The 19,051-nt window shown below is 34.5% G+C and overlaps 3 protein-coding genes across 4 annotated transcripts; 1 reads left to right on the top strand and 2 right to left on the bottom strand.

Annotated features, from left to right (window-relative positions):
- The first annotated feature begins 2,962 nt into the window (after positions 1-2,962).
- Positions 2,963-3,846, top strand: LOC7472467 (uncharacterized). The gene has a single exon (XM_002312168.4). The coding sequence runs from the start codon at positions 3,100-3,102 to the stop codon at positions 3,673-3,675; it is 576 nt and encodes a 191-aa protein (XP_002312204.1). The 5' UTR covers positions 2,963-3,099; the 3' UTR covers positions 3,676-3,846.
- A 292-nt stretch (positions 3,847-4,138) lies between these two features.
- Positions 4,139-10,041, bottom strand: LOC7472466 (stearoyl-[acyl-carrier-protein] 9-desaturase, chloroplastic). Of its 2 annotated transcripts, none has more exons than XM_024606288.2 (3): positions 9,797-10,041; positions 5,805-6,312; positions 4,139-5,015 (listed from the first exon to the last, which is right to left on the bottom strand). In XM_024606288.2, the coding sequence occupies exons 1-3, from the start codon at positions 9,913-9,915 to the stop codon at positions 4,452-4,454; spliced, it is 1,191 nt and encodes a 396-aa protein (XP_024462056.1). In that variant the 5' UTR covers positions 9,916-10,041; the 3' UTR covers positions 4,139-4,451. The 2 variants fall into 2 exon arrangements, with proteins under 2 accessions (XP_024462056.1, XP_024462057.1); XM_024606289.2 differs by lacking the exon at positions 9,797-10,041 and adding an exon at positions 8,252-8,332.
- A 1,728-nt stretch (positions 10,042-11,769) lies between these two features.
- LOC7472465 (chromatin assembly factor 1 subunit FAS1) lies at positions 11,770-18,240 on the bottom strand. The gene is made up of 12 exons (XM_002311230.4): positions 17,535-18,240; positions 17,296-17,395; positions 16,629-16,776; positions 16,424-16,547; positions 15,863-16,230; positions 15,449-15,745; positions 14,407-14,488; positions 14,197-14,337; positions 13,315-13,725; positions 13,042-13,179; positions 12,191-12,236; positions 11,770-12,103 (listed from the first exon to the last, which is right to left on the bottom strand). The coding sequence occupies exons 1-12, from the start codon at positions 18,027-18,029 to the stop codon at positions 11,943-11,945; spliced, it is 2,511 nt and encodes an 836-aa protein (XP_002311266.2). The 5' UTR covers positions 18,030-18,240; the 3' UTR covers positions 11,770-11,942.
- Positions 18,241-19,051: the final 811 nt, after the last annotated feature.

Below are 19,051 nucleotides of genomic sequence, written 5' to 3'. Positions count from 1 at the left end.
TTCAGGGCTAGTTATTTGTAGCCGATTTGCAAACTGCACCCGCTAGTTATACTGTGTTATAAAGTAGTCCAACAATTCATATTATTTCCTTATTTGACAATCCATATTCCTTTAGAAAGAATCCAGTGTTTTCCCACGCGATGCCGGCTGGTAGCTTTAATGTTTTTTTAATTAGTTGTGTTTCGCTCGCTGGAAAAACAAAGTTGAAATTCCTGTCATCTTGTATAACTAGAGAGTTGAGGTTTGAACTTTCGGTCTTGTATACTCTCAATGAATAATTTTTTTTCTTTTTCCAAGAGAAACCAGAAGGACTCTATTACGAAAGCAAAAATACATTAAGAGTATTTAAATGAGCTAATCTTCTATTATTGTTTAAGGAGCAAAAAACATATCCCATGATGGTCGGGGGATGAGTAATGTCAAATTATACTCATGATTCAATGGTTTAGAGTGCAGCGAAGGCAACCCAGGGCTAATTAGAGACAGCATCGGTACATGGACAGAGAGGTTCGCAATTACACAGGCTTTTGCACTTCGGTTCGAATAAAGTTATGTGCTGTAATTTCGAGGGTATAGTTTAATTGATCATGTCTTGAATTTGTTCTCTAGATATCACCAGTTCGAGTGCCTCAAATTTTAGGATCACTGGAAGGTTATACGGTCGTTAATTTCAGGATCTCGAGGAATTAGCCAAGATATGCGTAAATTATCTCGGACACCCACTATTAAAAAAAAAAAAAAAGTTATGGGCTGCTATCACCGATTTTGAACTTGCATGGGATCTTTGAAATACAACATCTTATTATCGTATTCGACTGTATCCTGGTGGTGATTCTTCTCATAAAACAAGCTGAGAAAATACAGTAACTATATTTTGATTGTTAAAGTGTGTATACTTTTGAGTTTTGACTCGAGATTGGGAGGTCAAGGTTCAGTACATATTCAGAAAGACCAACTCTGCAAGACTGGTTAGCTTACTTTTGTTTTATCTCGGAACCCTCTTAAAGAAGATTGGATTGTCAATAATTTTGTATTATGATCTAATCAGGTTTGTTTTACCTTCTTTAATTAATTTAATTTTTTAGTATTTATGCCTGATTCACACTAAAAAAAAGATGTATTTTTAAAATACATTCAAGCATGGTTTGAAGCTCAAGAATAAATAACAAACTCTTGAATTAAAAATGACGGTAATTAATTTATACGTATAAGCTTGTGTATATATTCAAACCCACATAATGATCCCCGTATTAAAAAAAATGCATCTCTTTCCACATGTATTTCAAATACTGGATTTTTTTCATTGGAAATAATGAATTTTCAGATCTTAATGCTGTTACCCACTTGGAGGGTGTGAGCTGATGTCCATGTAGTTGTGTGCAAAATGTTTTCTTTTCAACACTTATCATTAAATTAAAATAAATAAATAAATAAAGCTAAATCATGTACCGTTTTCGCTGTGAATTTGCGTTTAACCGTGAATATACAACAAAATCTTATTACCATGATGTATTATTAGAGCCTGTTTGGTAATGTGGTTGTGGTTATTTTTTAAAATATTTTTCGTGTCGAAATATATTAAAATGATATTTTTTTATTTTTTAAAAATTATTTTTGTGATCAGCACATCAAAACGATCCAAAACACACATAAAAATTAACTTTTAATAAAAAAAATTTAAATTTTTAAAGAACACGGTTTGCACCATGTTTTCAATTAAAGTCTAAATTGATCACCTACACGAGAAATTTACTCTGATCTCTTCTACAAATGAGACATTTTCTAAGCTAAAATACTCATTAGAGATTATTTTAATCCTAAATTTATTGTAAGTTAGTATTTAATATTGTGATATTTTACTTGAAAATATATTACAAAAATTATTTTAAAAAAATTATTTTCATTATTAATACATCAAAACATTAAAAAACACATAAAAAAATTAAAATTAAAAAATTTATTGTTTTTTAAATACAATATCACTAAAAAAACAAACAAACTATAAATATAATAAACTCCATCACCAGACAAGATGCTTATTGGTGCCATTAGATTGATGGATCCCGATATCTAAACCCACAATCTAATTATTGCAAGTTTTGGCATATCATCACAAATCAAATTAATCATTAACAATATTGCAACAAAATAGAGAAAAATTAACAATATTTAATTGATTGTATGATTTAAGAAAATCAAATTCATCGCGCGCGAAAAAACAGAGTCCATTGCAAGGTTTATAACTCATGCTTCATGCCATGAAAGCGTTGCTCTTCTAACTACAATGTTTATTTTCTAAAAGGTAGTTTTGAAAAAATTACTTTTCCAACTTTTATGTTTTTATTTGTTAAATATAAACAACAAAAAATATTTTTCAGTCAAAGAAAAATTTGGTTTAGCTTTCAGAAAAATATTTTTTCTTTTGGCTGTATTTGTTTTTCAAAAAGTGGTTTCCAGGAAACCACTTTCCAAACTTTCATATGTTTGTTTGTTATTAGAAAAGTTGATTCGGATCAACTCGGAACAAGTCCAACTCAGAATTCATGATTTTGACCCGGTGAACCATCAAGTTGGTTTTGATTCATAGGATTCCCTGAAAGGCCACGTAGGATCTCACGGGTGAAGGGAGTGTTTGGGAACGCGGTGCAAATTGTATTTTTAAAATTTTTTTGTTTAAAATAAAAATTTTTTATGTTTTCAAATCGTTTTGATATGCTGATGTTAAAAATAATTTTTAAAAAATAAAATATTTTTATTTTAATCTAATTCTAAATAAAAAATATTTTAAACCACCATCATTATCACAATTCCAAACACGATTTCATGCATAACAGCTGCCGAAAGCAAAACAATCCGCTACTAGGTGGGGTCCTTTGGTTCCCATGTAACGGTCACATTTCCAAATATGACCGTTACACACATAAACCCCTCCCTATATTAATCAACTCTCTCCCTCAATCATACCCAAACAAATCTTCATTATCTCCCACTCTTTTCTCTCTCATATCAATAGATCTCTCAGAATTTCTTACAAAAAACCACCTGAAAAATAATCAAACATCAAAAGGGGATCGCCAATTCCGATAACAGAATCATCAAATGGGTGCCAGCATCACTCTAGGCGGCGCCAATTCTTCAGTGTCTCAATCCCATTACCATACTCACAAGGTTTTCTTGTTCTGCAACTACATTCTACTAGGTGCAGCCTCCAGTTGCATCTTCTTAACCCTTTCGCTTCGCTTAGTCCCTTCAGTGTGTGGCTTCTTTCTCATTCTCCTTCATGTCTTTACCATTGTTGGGGCAGTTTCAGGCTGTGCTGCAGCCTCATCAGGGACTAATAAGTGGTACGCCGCACATATGGTGGCCACAGTGTTGACAGCCATATTTCAAGGGTCAGTGTCGGTTTTGATTTTTACAAGAACTGGGGGTTTCCTAGGGAACCTGAAGTCATATGTGAGGGAAGAAGATGGTGAGGTGATATTGAAGCTTGCTGGTGGGTTGTGTGTGGTGATCTTTTGCCTGGAGTGGGTTGTGCTTACTCTTGCATTTTTCTTGAAGTATTATGCTTACGTGGAAGGTGATGCTAATGATGGTGGCAATATTGCTACGAGGAGGAGTGCTAAGGTGCAGCAAGACGAGGACCTGAAGGATTGGCCATGGCCTTTCCAAGTATAATCAATCTGGGTTTGCTGGATTGTTTTCATGGTCATGTTTATGTCCTTGTGGTGCTTCTGCCACAATTCTTTATTTGAATTCAATTATAAGTATCAACTTTTTTGATATAGTGTGATTGGTTTTTGTATGGAATCATGGATTGATATATAAAATGGATTGTGCTTAAATTCATTTATTTTGTTCTAATGGTAGAGGAAATGATTTACTAATAAAAAATCATCTGCTTTCATCCAATTTCCAAGTCTCCGGGAGTTCTCTTTCTTTCAAGTTTTGTTGTTATTTTTAAGAGATTATCTCTCATTTTCTAAATTCTCATATAGTCGGATCATTCAAGGAGTTGGCCACCTTGATGAGCAATAGTGAAAAAACAAAAAGCTTACTCGATCCAGATCCATCTTTATCAGGTCTCCTCCTGCTAATAATAACACTCCATTAAGGAACTTGAAAAACTCATGTAAGCTCGTGCACTCAAGAAGAATTCTACGGATTAAAAAACCAAGCGGTTCACCTCATACACAAAAGATTTAAAACTAAAGAAATGTCAACAGTTTCTCGAGCTTACACTCGATATTCCAGGTTGAAAATGGCAAAAAAAAAAAAAAAAACGTAGGAAACTTAGGTCTTTCCGTTGAACCAATGCAACCAGTGCAAGAAAACAACACCGCACAGCAATACCAACTTATCTCCTCACACAGAGAGGATCCATCAAAACATGTATTGCTTGTCTTAATCAATGAGATGACAGGGTGGTAGCAGAGACTAGTTCTGTGATGAACTCAGAGCTTCAATTCTCTACCAAAAACCCAGCTGAATGGTGCAGTGGATGATGCATCCTTGACCCTACCCTGAGCTCGCTCCTCCAGCCTTCTAATCCTTGGAGGCAATCCGCATACAAAATCCTGTGCTCTACGTCCCTCACCAGAAAGACCTGTCAACTTCTCTACTTTCCATCGCCCTACAAGAAATTCCAGAATATCGGCATAATCCTTGGCAGTGTAGACCCCAATCCGCTGGGCAACAGTCGAGTAGTTTTCAAAAAGGTTATCATCCTGACCATCAAACATCAAGTGAGCCGGCATTGAGATTTTTTTCCTCATCATGTCAGCTAATGCCAAGATGGTGGCATCTGGATCAATCTCAAAGAGCTTCTCCACAATCTTGGTGTAGGCAGTTTCATGGCGTTTCTCATCTGCAGCAATGATGCCACATATCTGTGCCAGTTTCATATCCCCATGCCCCTTAGCTAGTCTAGCCGTGTTCCCATGTGAGATGAATGTAGCACGCTCTTGAAATGAAGTGTATATGAAACCAAGGTAGGGGTTATTTTCTGTTTTAGGTTCCTGCAAAGCACAAATATCCATTCTCTTAATAAAAAATAGGCGTTGGTAGACAAAATAACAAAGATACGAAGGTCAACAATAACGCAATATAATAGCGATGCAGACAATCATATCCTTCAAGAAATTGGTATTGACAAAAGCTGGTGAAGCCTAGCAAGAGATTTAACCAATCTAATTACTGTCATTCCACAAAAGTACCTATTGCGCATATGGCTAACTATCCTAGCTGAGACATGCAAGCAAACAACAGTTTTTATCATCCAACTGTTGCAAGATCTAACCTAAATGCCATTTAATTTAATATCCATATCAGCTAAAACAATAAATCCAAAGATGTTGAGTTCCAGGCATCCACACCCCTACAAACAGTAACCAAACTCAATTTACAGAGTCTGGACAACCAAACAAATTCTTGATATCATCAAGATTACAGTGGTGCATGGATTGTTTCCAGTGACTGGGCAAGTATGGAAAACTACAATACGGTCCAGTTGCAATATAAAAATTCTTGGTTATTTGAGAGAGAAACTTGAAAGAAAATGAAAGATTTTATGATCCCCTCCCCATCCTCCTTTCAAAAGAAAAGGATTCAGGGGGGAATTTGGGTTCACAAGGTAAGAGAATTTGTCAAAATAAAATCTACGTGGTGATTTATTATAAAAATTCAGATTCTAGTAGAAATTTGAGGTAGTCCACTCTCTCTCTGGTGCTGGTGTGGCTGTGGGGATGGGGGGTTGTGCAAACTGTATCAGAATTCACAGTGCCAGATAAACAAGGAAGAAATCTCACCATTCCTGACCCGATAAGATACTGAATTGTTTTCTCAATATGCTTCATGTCTACTCTTCCAGAGAGGTAAAGATACTTGTTGAGAAGGTCACCGTGTCTATTTTCTTCAGCTGTCCATGCCCTTGTCCAAATTGCCCAAGGAGTAAGGCTTGCACCAGTCTCGTCCCTAATACCACCATCAAGGGTGTTAATCATTGTCTGGTAAGTTGGGAGGGCTTCTTCAGTAATCATATCTCCAACCAGCACGACAAAATAGTCATCAGGAAGTTCCCTTGCTCTTTCCCTCAATTCCTTAACTTGCTCATAAAATCCATCTGACTCAGGTTCTGGAAGAAAATCTTGTGGCTGCCAACATTTCTCAACAGGTTTTAGGAGCGTCAAGAGGTTATCCTCTGCCCAGTTTTCCAAGGATTTGAAAATCTCCTTCTTTTGTGGAGGCATGGAATGGGTCACTTGAACATGTACCTCTTGTGGAGGAAAATAGGGCTTCTTTAGGTTCTGAACCTCTCTACAATCAGTAAAAGTAAAGTTACAAACACTTCGATAAAGCAAAAACTAACATGGTGGATAATATTAACCATCCTCTGTAATGATACGCAGACAACGTGAGATCACTCCAACTGTTTCTTTAGATGACATGAAAAAATTTGACATAGGTACAAGTATCCAACTTTTACATCCTGAGGTAATCCCACACTTAGTTGCATAAGAATTGGGTAGCGGTGTAAATTCTGGCACTGTGCATATATATGGAAAGATGCAAATTCTAAGTGACTTGCATCAATTTTTCATTCTCTTATTATTTCTATTATTAATGATGCATGAGGCCAACTGACAAATCATGCTTTAAAGAGCAGGGCTGCAAATGGTTATTCATGTTCAACAGCAGGATCGAGGATGCAATCATTGCAAGAGTGTATCTCTCACTCATTTATAACTATTTCCACATTTTTATGGCATACTTTCACATGCTATCTTCATGATATTAAAAAAAAAATAAGAAGGAGCTGAGAATGTCTACATCTCTATCTATTACTTTTGAAAGAAACAACCAGGCTAATTGAGAAGCATACCAGTTCTACATTCAACATCTTAGGCTCTGTTTTCACGTCAAATGACTTGTTTCTCCTAGAAAACATGTTATTTTCAATGTTCGGCCATGTCAAAATTATTTGAAAATAAATGTTTGGTATTTGTTATTTACGAAAAGACAAGAATTAATAAGTTGTGGGGTCCATGATTTAAAGAAAAAGATAGTCTCATAAAATATTTTCATCTCTTGAGAACCATAAGTTGTTTTCCACTGTCTTAGGTCGTGCTCCTTTGGCTGTGAAATATTTCCATTGACCGTGTTTTCTTAGGTGAGCCAAACATGGAAAAAAGAGGGAAATGTTTTACAAGAGCATATTTTACATGGAAAAAAAAAAGACTGAATTGCACATTGCAATTCAGGGCATTCTTCAAAATTTATGATGTCCGGTGAACCCCTTTAAATTATAGGTATACAAGCAACAATATCTATGACATTGGTAAGTGACAAATCTTCTCTTTAAGGCTGGGAAAGAAATTCAAATAATTTTTATAGGAATAGCCTCCAGACTCCCAGAGGAAAACTATGCAAGCATCTCACGCGTGTGTGTGTGTTGTGTGTGGTGATGCATTTTATTGGTAAGGTTTTAAGGAAAAAGGACCAAACTTAACCAACCACCGCAATATAGAGAGACAATTGAAGTCAACAATCCAACCAAATCTGTGGAAGTGTAACTCAAACAACAACCTAAACACATCATGCATGATAACCATATTCAATCGAAGAAACATGGGGGACAAATATTAAACGAGAGAAGTTCAAATTCCATGTAAGGAACCCTAACAGTCTTCATATATAATCCTTTGCACAAAATAAACCAACACGGAAAATGAAGGGTTTAAACATGCATTCATGCAAATTATATTAAGAGCTTGTGCAGAATATGGTGGAAACTGAAAGATCAAATCCAATAGAAGCATTTATTTTATTTGATTCAGTTATTCCTTTCTATTTGATTCAATTACTTCAACAATTTTTCTACAAAACCTGATAAACTAAAATAACCAAATTGTGCTTTTAATGTTTTCTTATTAATACAGACCACACGAGTACGAGATAAACTAGAAAACCAAAGCATTATATTTTCATACTATTTAATGCAGCTAAACAAAGCGTCCACTATGAAAATTGCAGCACTATATCATGGTTTCTAGTATTCAATAGCATGGAACAGCTTAAGACAGTGATACAGTCATTCGTTTCCCATCGAGAAGGAAAAGAGAATTATAAAAATCAGAATGGCATGATTCTTCATGAACAGTAATTGCATCAATCTCAACACTTATAAACTATGTATGAAAACACAATTACAAAACACAACTGTAGTTCTGAGGAGAAAGAAACAGCGAGCTAGTACCACCAACGAGGAGAAAAATTGGACAGACATTGAAACCAGTCAACCAACTGACCTAGTTCCAAAGGAACAAGTTAACCCTCAAAATCAGACCTAACTCTCAACAAAGGGACAACATGAAATTAAATAATGTACGTATAATCAAAACTATAGAGGACAAACAGAAAACCCCACATGCAGCTCACACGGCACATAGAAGTCCCTTTAGAATATTACCATATGCTATATTAAATAATAGTGAAAATGATATTAACTATACATAATGTCAGATTTTTTTTAAAAAAAATCCCAGATATAAACCAATATTTTTCTTCTTACATGTCTAACTGAGCTTGAATACACAATTTCATGCCTCTTAACTTAAGAAACTGTTTTACAAAATGAGAGAATCACAGCAAGCACTTAAAATAAAGGAAAGAAAGAAGTATATAATAAAATCAACAAAGATTCGTACCCCCCTCAAAAAAGCATTAATTATTAACGAAAACTAAAATACAACGTGATTTTACAATGCAAATCTCTAGTGTGTTTTTTTCTTTTTCTTTTTCTTTTTCTAATATTTTAACATTTTATTTATCATAAATTTAACTTTATAGTTTATTGCTACGTAGTTATCAAAGTTTTTATAGCCCATGTTATAAATTTGATTTTATTGAATTAAATTGAGTTTTTTAATTTCATTATTAAGTTTATTAGAAATTATATTTTATAATTTGTTTTGTATGTTAAATTCTAGTTTCATGACTTCATTTGCAAGGTTAACATATTTTTTTTATTTATATTTTAAAGTTATTTTATTCTCACTACCTAAATAATGTATAAAATTATTTTTTTAACCATCATTCAAATTAACTTTAAACTCGTTATATCAAAGTAAACCACACCGCGTGGTTTAATTTTTTTCTACACAACTTTTTTACGTTAAAAAAAAAAATCCGCACCGCAGGCCAACTTTATAGACTTATATTAAAATAAGAGCCCCATACTGATGCGTGTGTTCAATAATAAACCAATCTCTTAAAATGGAAGGCTAGAAATTTTTCGGAGAAATTTGACAAATAAATTCCAAGAACCATGTTTTGATCAAACATACATGCAAAATATTGATTTACAGCAGCATGATTTATTAAATTATTTTTTAAAAAAAATGAAAGAATCCACCGATTTTGAATACGTCAAAAAGAGATGAACATAAATTAACTGCAAAGACAAAACCAAACTCCAACAACTTTACACAAAAGGACAGAAAGAGCCCACTTTCCAACACTATGATCCAAAAACCGATGAAAATTACAGGAATCAAAATTCGAGATTAAAACAATATAAGCTCATTTATAATAATAATAATAAAAAAGAAATCTATCTTTGATCAACTAACCCGGCGCGAACTAAAGAGAGCCCAGATCAAAACAATAACAAAAATGGCCATTTCCGATCACACCATTGGCAAAGAAAGGAAACCCAGGATTCATTTAACAAATGCAATGACAATGGAAAGAAGAGGACGAGGAGGAAGAAGAAGCAGAGAGAGAAGACAGAGAGGCTCACTTGGTGGAAATGGAATTCAAAGTAGAGGCCATGAAAACTCTATGAGATCTAACGGAGCGAGGCTGAGAAGGAAGGTTGTGGATTGATGGGAAGGTTATTTGGTTCAGCTTCAAAGCCATTTTCTTTCGCTTTTCCCTTTCAAAACACACACACAAAAAAAAACACAGTATAACGAGAGAGAGTTGTCGTGCAGTCGTGGTTTGTAGTTTCTGTTACGATTTCCAGCGTCTTTTTATGGAACAAGATTTATCTCTTTTAAAACAAAACTCAATATGATAATGGGCCTATTTTCATACTCTTTGAGAGGCTCCAGTAGAACACCTGGTTCCATGTGCTGGACACGTTCGGCATCTTTTTGCGGGCTACGGTGGGTTCTTGGACGCACCATTCAAGCCCGACTTTAAGAGTTGTATTTTGTTATGTCTTAATTTCCTAAAACATGTTCTAAGTTTTTTTTCTCTCATTATTATCTATTAATAATTGTATTAGAGTTATTATTTTTTATTAATACTTGTATAAAAAAATTTATCCCCATAAATATTATCATAATAAAATTACTCTTCAGTCTCTATATAAAAAAATAAATTAAGATTATAAATACTCCTTATCTAACAAGTAAAATGTTCAAGTTTTTCCATATAATGGACATATTTATATCCAATTAAAGAATAAAAATAAATAAATAAATATAAAAATTACAACAATTCAGATTCTTTAAAACAAAAAAATTAGTTAAATATAAAATAATTATACAAATTTTTAACTCAAAAAACTTTTATCCAATAAAAAAAGAGACAGAAACTAGCTAGTACAAATATCATTGCCATCAGCGAGCCAGTGCGTGATTCTTGTAGCAGGGAATTATTGGAAGTCTTGCTTTATCCGTGGTTTTATTATATATATAAAAAAAAGGTTTCTAATTCATTTATAATAATATAATTGATTTCACTAAAAAAAAATCGAATAATTAGTCCATTTTAGTTTAAAAAAGTAAAGAACAACCCAAGTAATTGTTTTCCGTGTAAAACAGGTGGCAATGGGAGAGGGGGTGAAGAAGAAAAGATGGTACTGGCAAATTAACTGAGAAAAAAAAGTCAATGTAATAATATGGTATAATATATTATTTTTTACCAAACTTTTGACTCATCGTAAGTTATTTATAAAAATAATATTTGAATTACAATTCGAAATTAAAAATCATACAAAACAAAACCCTATGATTTATGCAAATTGATTTAAGTTTTTTTATTACCTTTTTACTCAGAAAAATCATAAATTTATTTAATTACAAAATAATATTCTTAAATTAAAAAATATTATAAAATTGAATCAATATTTTGCTTTAAGCAAAAGCTGAACATTTTTATTTTAACTAATCCTTGTTTATATATATAAAAAAACCTTTTGAATGACGATTCAAAATAAAAAAAAACAAATAAATTCTCGTAATTGCTGTGACTTTTTGTATGATTGGAACTGATGCAACAGTAGATAGTAATGATAATTGCTTTTATGTTATGTTAGTAAAATTTAAATAGTGCCTGGGATTATGATAACCAATGCTTTTCTTGAAATAAATTAAAATAATATATATTTTTTATTTTAAAATATATCAAAACAAACTAAATATATATAAAAATTAACAATTAAAAAAATCAATTTTTTTAAAAAAATATTACCACGCCACAGTAACAAACACCCTCTAGAGATAACTGAGGAACCCAAAAAATAAACTTGACTTCCAATTAACTTTTAAACTGCGGTAAAATCTTATCACTTTTTCCACTGACATGCAGAGAGAAAGCCCGGGAACTCTGTTGCCACACAAACATCTTTCAAGGTTCAAACACCAGCCTACTAACGGTCCTCCGCAAACCTTTTCATAGCACTCGCTACTCAGTCTTGTCTGGTTTCCAGAGAACGATTGTTTCACGCCAGTATTTTAACCTAATTAAAATTCATCAAGGTATTGGTTTGCTGAAAGTTTATATGGCCTTCGATTCAACCATATGATTTAAAACAGAAACTTCACTAATGTTGAGTTTCTTGTGATAATTTATAATTACATGCCTCAGAATATGGCCAAAAAGATGGGCAATTTGGAGAAGAAAAAACAGAAAGGCCAAAGATGATCCGGAAGAGAGTGCTATGGATGGCTGTATGTGCAAATTTGTTGGCTCTCAGCAACAGAACCATGTTTCAGCATAGGCGGTGAGGACTCATTAGGATTCGTGCTTTTACCAGCAGGAGGCAGGCACCTCTTGGAGAAAAATGTAGAAATGTTATGCTTCCTTCCTCTGCTCTTTTCTGCTCATTTCAAAGGAGGTAGGGTGGTTTAGCAATACATTGTTCTAGAACATGATTAACTAGTTGATGACATGAACGAATACATACCTGGCGAACTTATAATGCCAAAACCATCCAAAACTTCTTTCTTGACCTGCATTATAAAAGCAGTAATTAGAACCTCGACTCAGCTTTCTAGGGAGGCTGCATGCATAGGTTCTTTCCTCAGTTAGTTACTACTACTTTTATTGGATGATCTATCTGATTGTGGTTGTGGTTGCTTTTCAAAGTACTTTTCACGTCGAAATGCATCAAAATGATATTTTTTTAAAAAAAATTATTTTTAAGATCAACACATAAAAACAATCAAAACATGCAAAAAAAAATTATTTTTTAGCAAAAAAAAAAATTATTTTTTAGCAAAAAAAAAATTATTTTTTAGCAAAAAAAAAAATTAAAATTTTTTGGAAACGCGGGTGCCACCGCATTTCGAAACGCTCATGTACATGTAAATCCTTGCCCGGCAGTTATAACCTTGTAAATCTTGCACATGAAAGTTCTATAATTTCTTGGAATTTCAAACCCTTGACTTGTTCTCTCATTACCATAAAAACAAGAGCTATTCTCAATGCACAAGCTTTCAGCAGTTTGACTTGAAACCTAAATTTATGGGGCATCATGAACCCACCAAACTAAAAGGAACCAACTAAAGCCAAAACAGGTATGAATTTATAGATCAGATGAACCAAAATGAATTGGGTTTATGCTGAACTAAGGTCATCTTAAATAAGCAAGGATTTATTCACCAAAAAAATAAACATACTAAAATATTTATGTAAATAATTTCATAAATCAAACAGCTTTTATCAATCATCAAAACTTCATTGGTTAGACTCGAATATTTCCTTAACATGTAAATCCTCAATATGGGAATGATAAAATTTCAGAAAGCCACTAACCTGCCAACGATTATCCACAAAATCTGATATCTCACGAACTTTGTTTCTTAATTGCAACTTTGAGACAGTGGGGAATTTCTGTTGCAGTGATTCAACCACTTTATTCATACTTTGCGAGCATGACTGAATAACAGACACCTGAAAATTCATCAAGATTACAGTGAGCAACAAATCATGGGCTGCAGTCATAACATAATCTAAGGCAAACTATAAACATGCCAGGATTATCATTAGTGCATGCTGCCAGTAACACATGTCAAATGCACAACTTACAACTATAGGCATATCCGAGTCTTGTAAAGTTATCACAGCTGGGATACGTGTAGCACTGGCCTTTGCATTTAACAAGCAAGCATCATGATTTTCAGATGACACATCCAAGAACATCTCCATTTGTGGTCCTCCAGGGAATGCTCGCATGCTAAGTGCTTGCAAACACATTTTTTCCACTTTAGAAATGTCACTTAGGTCATCAGCCACTAACAACGCATCCTTCTCATGCATTATATTCAATACAATCATGGGATGATTTTTCCGAAGGGCATTATCAGTTAAACTGTTCAGACATTTCTGCTGTTTCAGCAATGTACAGAACTCCTCGCTCTCTAAGTCTTGCTTGCAACTAGGCGAGCTTCTGGCCTCCTCGACTGAAGGATCAGCATCCATTCTGTGAGGTTGTACTCCCTGCATTTACAGGGCAATTAAAGTTTTTAAAATAAATATTTTGATTGGTTATAATGAAAGTTTATTGTTTTTGGTTCTCCAAGTGGCTTCTAGATGTGTTGAGACATGTTTTACTTGCTTTGAAAACCTCAATACTGCATAGCAAGGGCACAGATGGTTATGCACGGATCAGTGCCATAAATGCAAAGTAGCATTAAATGCACTTAAGGTGAGGGAAGGAATTGTTAATATTGACCATTAAACATCCAGTATAATGGGTCATTTACGCATTTATGGATTTGTGGGCCATCAATCCCAGATCTGATGGAAGGAGCACCGGAGGCAGTCCAGAGAAGGGAATGCATTAAGTTATCTCAGATTCTCAGTTATTTTTTTTGCTGTCACCAACTCAGACTTACGAATGCATCCGACAACTATAAGACTAGTACAGCAAGGTCTAACTCCAGAATTGCCCCGGGAACTCATTATTACCTCATTTTCTGAGAGATACCCATCAGGTACAAAAAAACCATCTTCACTCTCTTCTTCATCATCAGCTTTTGAATATTCTTCCTCTAAACTTTCTTCTCCATCATCCTTATCACAATCCGAGAGGCTTTCACCAGGATCCTCCTATAGAACAACAACATCAGTACATCATAGTTTCAGTTCCAGTTTTTATTTGAATAGAAAACTCAGTACCTCTTCCCATTCTTCATCACTGTCAACATCATAATCTAAGTCTGGATCCCTCCTTAATGGATGGCGTGGTCCAACAGCATGACTGAAAAGGTGAAATTACAGTCAATTAGCATACAACCAAATGCAGCCCAAGTCACCCAGCAATACATCAAGGGTGAGGATTGACAAGAAAATGACACTAAACCTACAATTTTACATTAACTAGTGAATCAACACGAGTTCATGATTGGTATGGACCTAAACCTTGCAGACAAGACTAAGAAGCCAGAAAAAACACAAACATAGCATTGAATTCCCAACTCTCACACTAAGCACACTTAAAAATCAGTCTTAATAGCCCAAGATGCACTTAAGCACAAAGGTAGAGCCTAGGCACAAATAGCAAAGCAGGAATATACCCAAACAAGGTAATCAAGCAGTTTAAAATGCAAGATCTAACTTCAAGAACTCTACAAGATGCAGACAGCAAGACCTGAAAAAAAATTGGAAAATGGGTAACTTCAAGAGCTCAAAGGTTAGAGCAGTTGCTAATGACAAGGCACCAGATATAGGGTATGTGGTTTTTACTGGAAAATGGGAGGGGGTGGGGGGCAGAGCCTTTAGCATCTGGAGCTTCCAAAAACATCATGCTTTACACCCTTAAACTTCAATTCATCAAACAAGATTCCTTTTTCTTTAAAAGATAAAGCATTTTTCCCTTGAATCTTTAACTTAAGCACATTAAGGCATTTTGCACAACAATGAGCAGTGCTATAATAAACATATCAAACATTAGGAGCGGATATTAATGTGTTTATTCCACTCACAAACACTGAAATTACTGAATTAACCGATAATGAACTACATCTTGACAGGTAAAAATAAATAATTACAAAGAAAAACTTTCTAGAAAACTAAGCATAATGGCCTAAACATAAATGCCAGAGAAGACACATTAAATAATGTAATTATGTCAGCATTTCCAGTAGAAATTACTACTCTCCCTAAACCCATCTGCCTCTTTATTAAGTAGCATAATACAATCCTAGGAAAGAGAGGTTACCTTGTCTTAGGCCAGATACCATAAAAAGCAGGTCTATGGCTCTTATCAAACTGCAACAATTGCTTCCTCCGATTGCATTTTCTAACATCTATGCACGATATGTCATCAGAAGTTTGATCTCCCCATCCACTATCAAGCTTCTCTGCACTTGAATCATCATCATGAGTTGGGTCCCTGATAGCAGTTAGCTTAAGTTCCTTAAACAGTCCAGTCTTAGGCTTCCTCCGGATACTCCAATGCTGTTTTCTATTGGAACGGATAGAGCAACCCAAATGACACCAGGAAGACAAGTGTGACCTGCAAAATGAATAAGTGAGACTAGTCATCACATAATCATCTGGCCAGGAAGGTTAAGTCACTGTAGGCAAAAAGACAAGGAGGTGAGGGGGACAGACTGGGGAATGCAAAACCTACTTGAGAATGTCATCACTTGTAATGTTATCATTTAACAAAGGAGCACAGTCCATTAACTGAGTAACTGCTTCATCCATCCTTTTACTCTTTTTGCTTGAGGAATCAGAAGTGGTTGCTTTAGTTAAACTCTGGTCATTCTGACATGGGGAACTACTTTTGCTTCTTTTTAGAAAGCGTTCCATCATTGAAGCTTGCTTCTGTACAGCAACTCGCCTTTTCAACTCAGCTTCTTCCTTCTCCTTGCGCCGCTGTTCCTTCTCAGCTTCCTCTTGCTGCCTTTTCAGTTGTCTCTTCATTTCAAACTCTTCCCTTTCACGACGCCGTTCATCTTTTTCTGCCTCCTCCTGCAGTCGCTTTTGCTCTTTTTCCTGAAACAAATTAAATGAATAGTATAAATACAACAAACTGCAAAAATGTTTCAAAGCTTAGCAAAAAAAAATGCTCAAGCATAACTTAATGACCCAAGGAACATTGTTCCTGTTGCCCCAGAGGCAGAGAAAGCATATGGTAGCAGTTTGTACAGGGAAAAAAAAGAGAGGAGAGAGAGGGGCTTGAACATACAGTTTGTCTCTTTTCCTTTTGAAATTCAAGGTCCATCCTTTTTTTCTCCTTTTCCTCTTCTCGTTTATTTTTCTCCAATTGCTTGATGATCAATTTTTCTTCTCTTTTTACTTGCTTTTCAGCCCTGCAATGACATTTCAATATTTAATAAAAAGAAAAATATTATTTAAAGTACAGACAAAATAGAGTCTCTTACTATACATACATATCTGCTCCATTCTTCTGTAACATGCCATCCACTAACAAACGAATGTCTGCCTCTCTTAAAACTTTGCCAAGCTTCCCTGATGATTTTATTAAATCACTTTTGTAATTTTCATCAGTCTCTGACTTCTGTAATGCAGTTATCATCGCTGAAAAATGAGCCAAGAGTCAGTAATGACATTATAACCTCAAGAAAGTAGGTAGCTTTATATCATCACTGAAATGAACCATCCAGTACAGTTGATAGGCAGCATGTCCAACAGCAATTTTCACTTATCATTCAATTCTGCATGCTTATTTTTTAATTCTAGTAACGAAGACAATAGATGAGAAAAGCAATGTCTGTTCAGACTCCAGAAGCACTAAAGCACATTTGTTTCATCCAGATAGACCTTATCTACACTAAAGATAATCGCAGATTCATAAAACTCAAAGTATGGCAGCAGTCCAAGCATTTTTAGTCACAGCTATCGCACAGAGAAATGGAAGCATTATCCATTGACCCAGCTCTAAATAGGTCATTCTGTTAGACATGTACAATTAAACCAACAAGAAGTTCAATTATCAATCAAGTGATGGAAAAGATTAAACCGGATGCATCTCATGCTTTTACAGTTAATTACAAAAAACTCAAAGCAGCTACAAAAACTTAATTATACATATATTACCGAAAACAGCAGTAATCCTCTCATGGATCTTTGCTCGGCACATACGCCTGATTTTCAAAGCACCACGGACAGATTTCGGCATTAGCTTTAAATCTCGTGTCTACAAACAACATGCACACGAATCAAATGATTAAGCACGAGTAACAAGATAAAGCACAAGCAATAATCAAGATCTTTTTTAGAAAATTAAACGCGCCCATAGACGAAAAACAAAGGGAAAATAAAACAAAAAAAAATACCTCCCAGCACCAAAGACAACTTTGAGTCTCATCCTCCAAAACATCAGCATCTACATTAGGCACACCATATGTTATTCTTTGACCAACAAACAACACAGCACTTTTCACCACTGCAACAGTCAAATTCCCACTCTTTTTCACTAACTTCCCGTATATTTCCTCTACCAGTTTCGAAAACGACATGTCACTCTCTTCCATTAACAGACCCACCATCCCATTCACATTAATACACTCACTTCCACCCAAATCTACACCAAACCCAAAACCCATTTTCTGATTCATCGTTTCTTTGTAATACCCAAATAGCCCTTCCATTTCTCTCTTCAATTCCTCAATCTGGACTTCTTTCTGTTCACCTGTTAAGTTCACGAGTTGCTGTTGTTGTGTTGGTGTTAAAGTTGCTCGCTTCCTCTTCAGGGTCTTCTTTGGTTGATCTTGGCCGCTCGGTTTTGACTCATCTTCACAGTCGATTGCCATCTTGACCACTTCCGCCATTGCCTTCACTCAAATCGAAACCCTAATTTAACAGAAAAGGGGGGGTTTTTTACTCGGAAGAAAGGAAAATACAGCGGTGTTTGCTTGTGATCTGTGGTTTTCTTCTTTGATGTGCTTCTCGGGCAACGAGCCTCAATTAGATATCTCTCTCTTTTTATCTCTTTTGGCTATTTTGTTTCTCTCTCTTGTTTTTTTTTCCTCTCAAATTTTGATTTTTTTATTCATTTATGTTAAAGTAAATGGAGATCTAGGAGTGAAAAATCATGTTTTTTCCCGCCAATAGAGAGAGCAGTTTGTATTTTTGGCTCCAAAAAAACGCCTAGCTGAAAGTAAGGCTCCATTTGGCGCCTCTCTTGTCGGATTTGCCGGGTGGCTTCGTAAGAAAATGACTCCTGCCCAGTCATGTCTATGAGCCCAGATCTTTAAAATAATTGCCCAGTGAGGCTTGAGCCCAAAACAAATCTGCAGCTCATCTGAATTTAATATTTTATTTTTGGACAGGCCTCGGGCCTCATTTTAAGCCTTTCTAGAAAGTGAATTCAAGAGAAAAGCTAATCCATAAGGGTCTTTTAATTTTAAATTTAAATTTTAAATAGTGATTGTGGTTTAAAATATTTTTTATTTAAAAATATATTAAAATATTTTTTTAAATAAAAATTATTTTTAATATCAGCACACCAAAATGATCTAAAAACATAAAAAAAATACTTTTTAGCAAAAATAAAATTTAAAATTTAAGGGAACGAGGTTTGCATCGTGTTCCCAAACATGTTCTGAATATACATATGTTTGCCGTGGTTTATAAAGTAAATTGACAGTTTTATTTTAAAAAAAAAACTAACAATAAACTGTATTTTTAGAGGTAAAATATTTTTTTTATTCATATATCATTTTAGAGTTATTATGGGGCAATTCAATCTTTTTATAATTTTTCTTTATAATAAAATGATTTTATTATTTTTTAAAATAAATAATCATTTTATCATGGTCTAGGTTATTTTTGAGCTCTGCATATTTTTTGT

Source organism: Populus trichocarpa, chromosome 8, assembly GCF_000002775.5.
Source record: "Populus trichocarpa isolate Nisqually-1 chromosome 8, P.trichocarpa_v4.1, whole genome shotgun sequence".
NCBI lineage: Eukaryota > Viridiplantae > Streptophyta > Magnoliopsida > Malpighiales > Salicaceae > Populus > Populus trichocarpa.
This window is presented reverse-complemented; position numbering and strand designations above follow the sequence as displayed.

Coding starts and splice junctions, on each gene's coding strand:
- LOC7472467 (XM_002312168.4), top strand. CDS start 3,100: ATGGGTGCCAGCATCACTCTAGGCGGCGCCAATTCTTCAGTGTCTCAA.
- LOC7472466 (XM_024606288.2), bottom strand. CDS start 9,915: ATGGCTTTGAAGCTGAACCAAATAACCTTCCCATCAATCCACAACCTT. Junction 6,313..9,796: donor TTGAATTCCATTTCCACCAA/GTGAGCCTCTCT, acceptor TACTGATTGTAG/AGAGGTTCAGAACCTAAAGA. Junction 5,016..5,804: donor ATCTTATCGGGTCAGGAATG/GTGAGATTTCTT, acceptor TGTGCTTTGCAG/GAACCTAAAACAGAAAATAA.
- LOC7472465 (XM_002311230.4), bottom strand. CDS start 18,029: ATGGCGGAAGTGGTCAAGATGGCAATCGACTGTGAAGATGAGTCAAAA. Junction 16,777..17,295: donor GAGGATTACTGCTGTTTTCG/GTAATATATGTA, acceptor CTCATTTTTCAG/CGATGATAACTGCATTACAG. Junction 14,489..15,448: donor GGTATCTGGCCTAAGACAAG/GTAACCTCTCTT, acceptor TCACCTTTTCAG/TCATGCTGTTGGACCACGCC.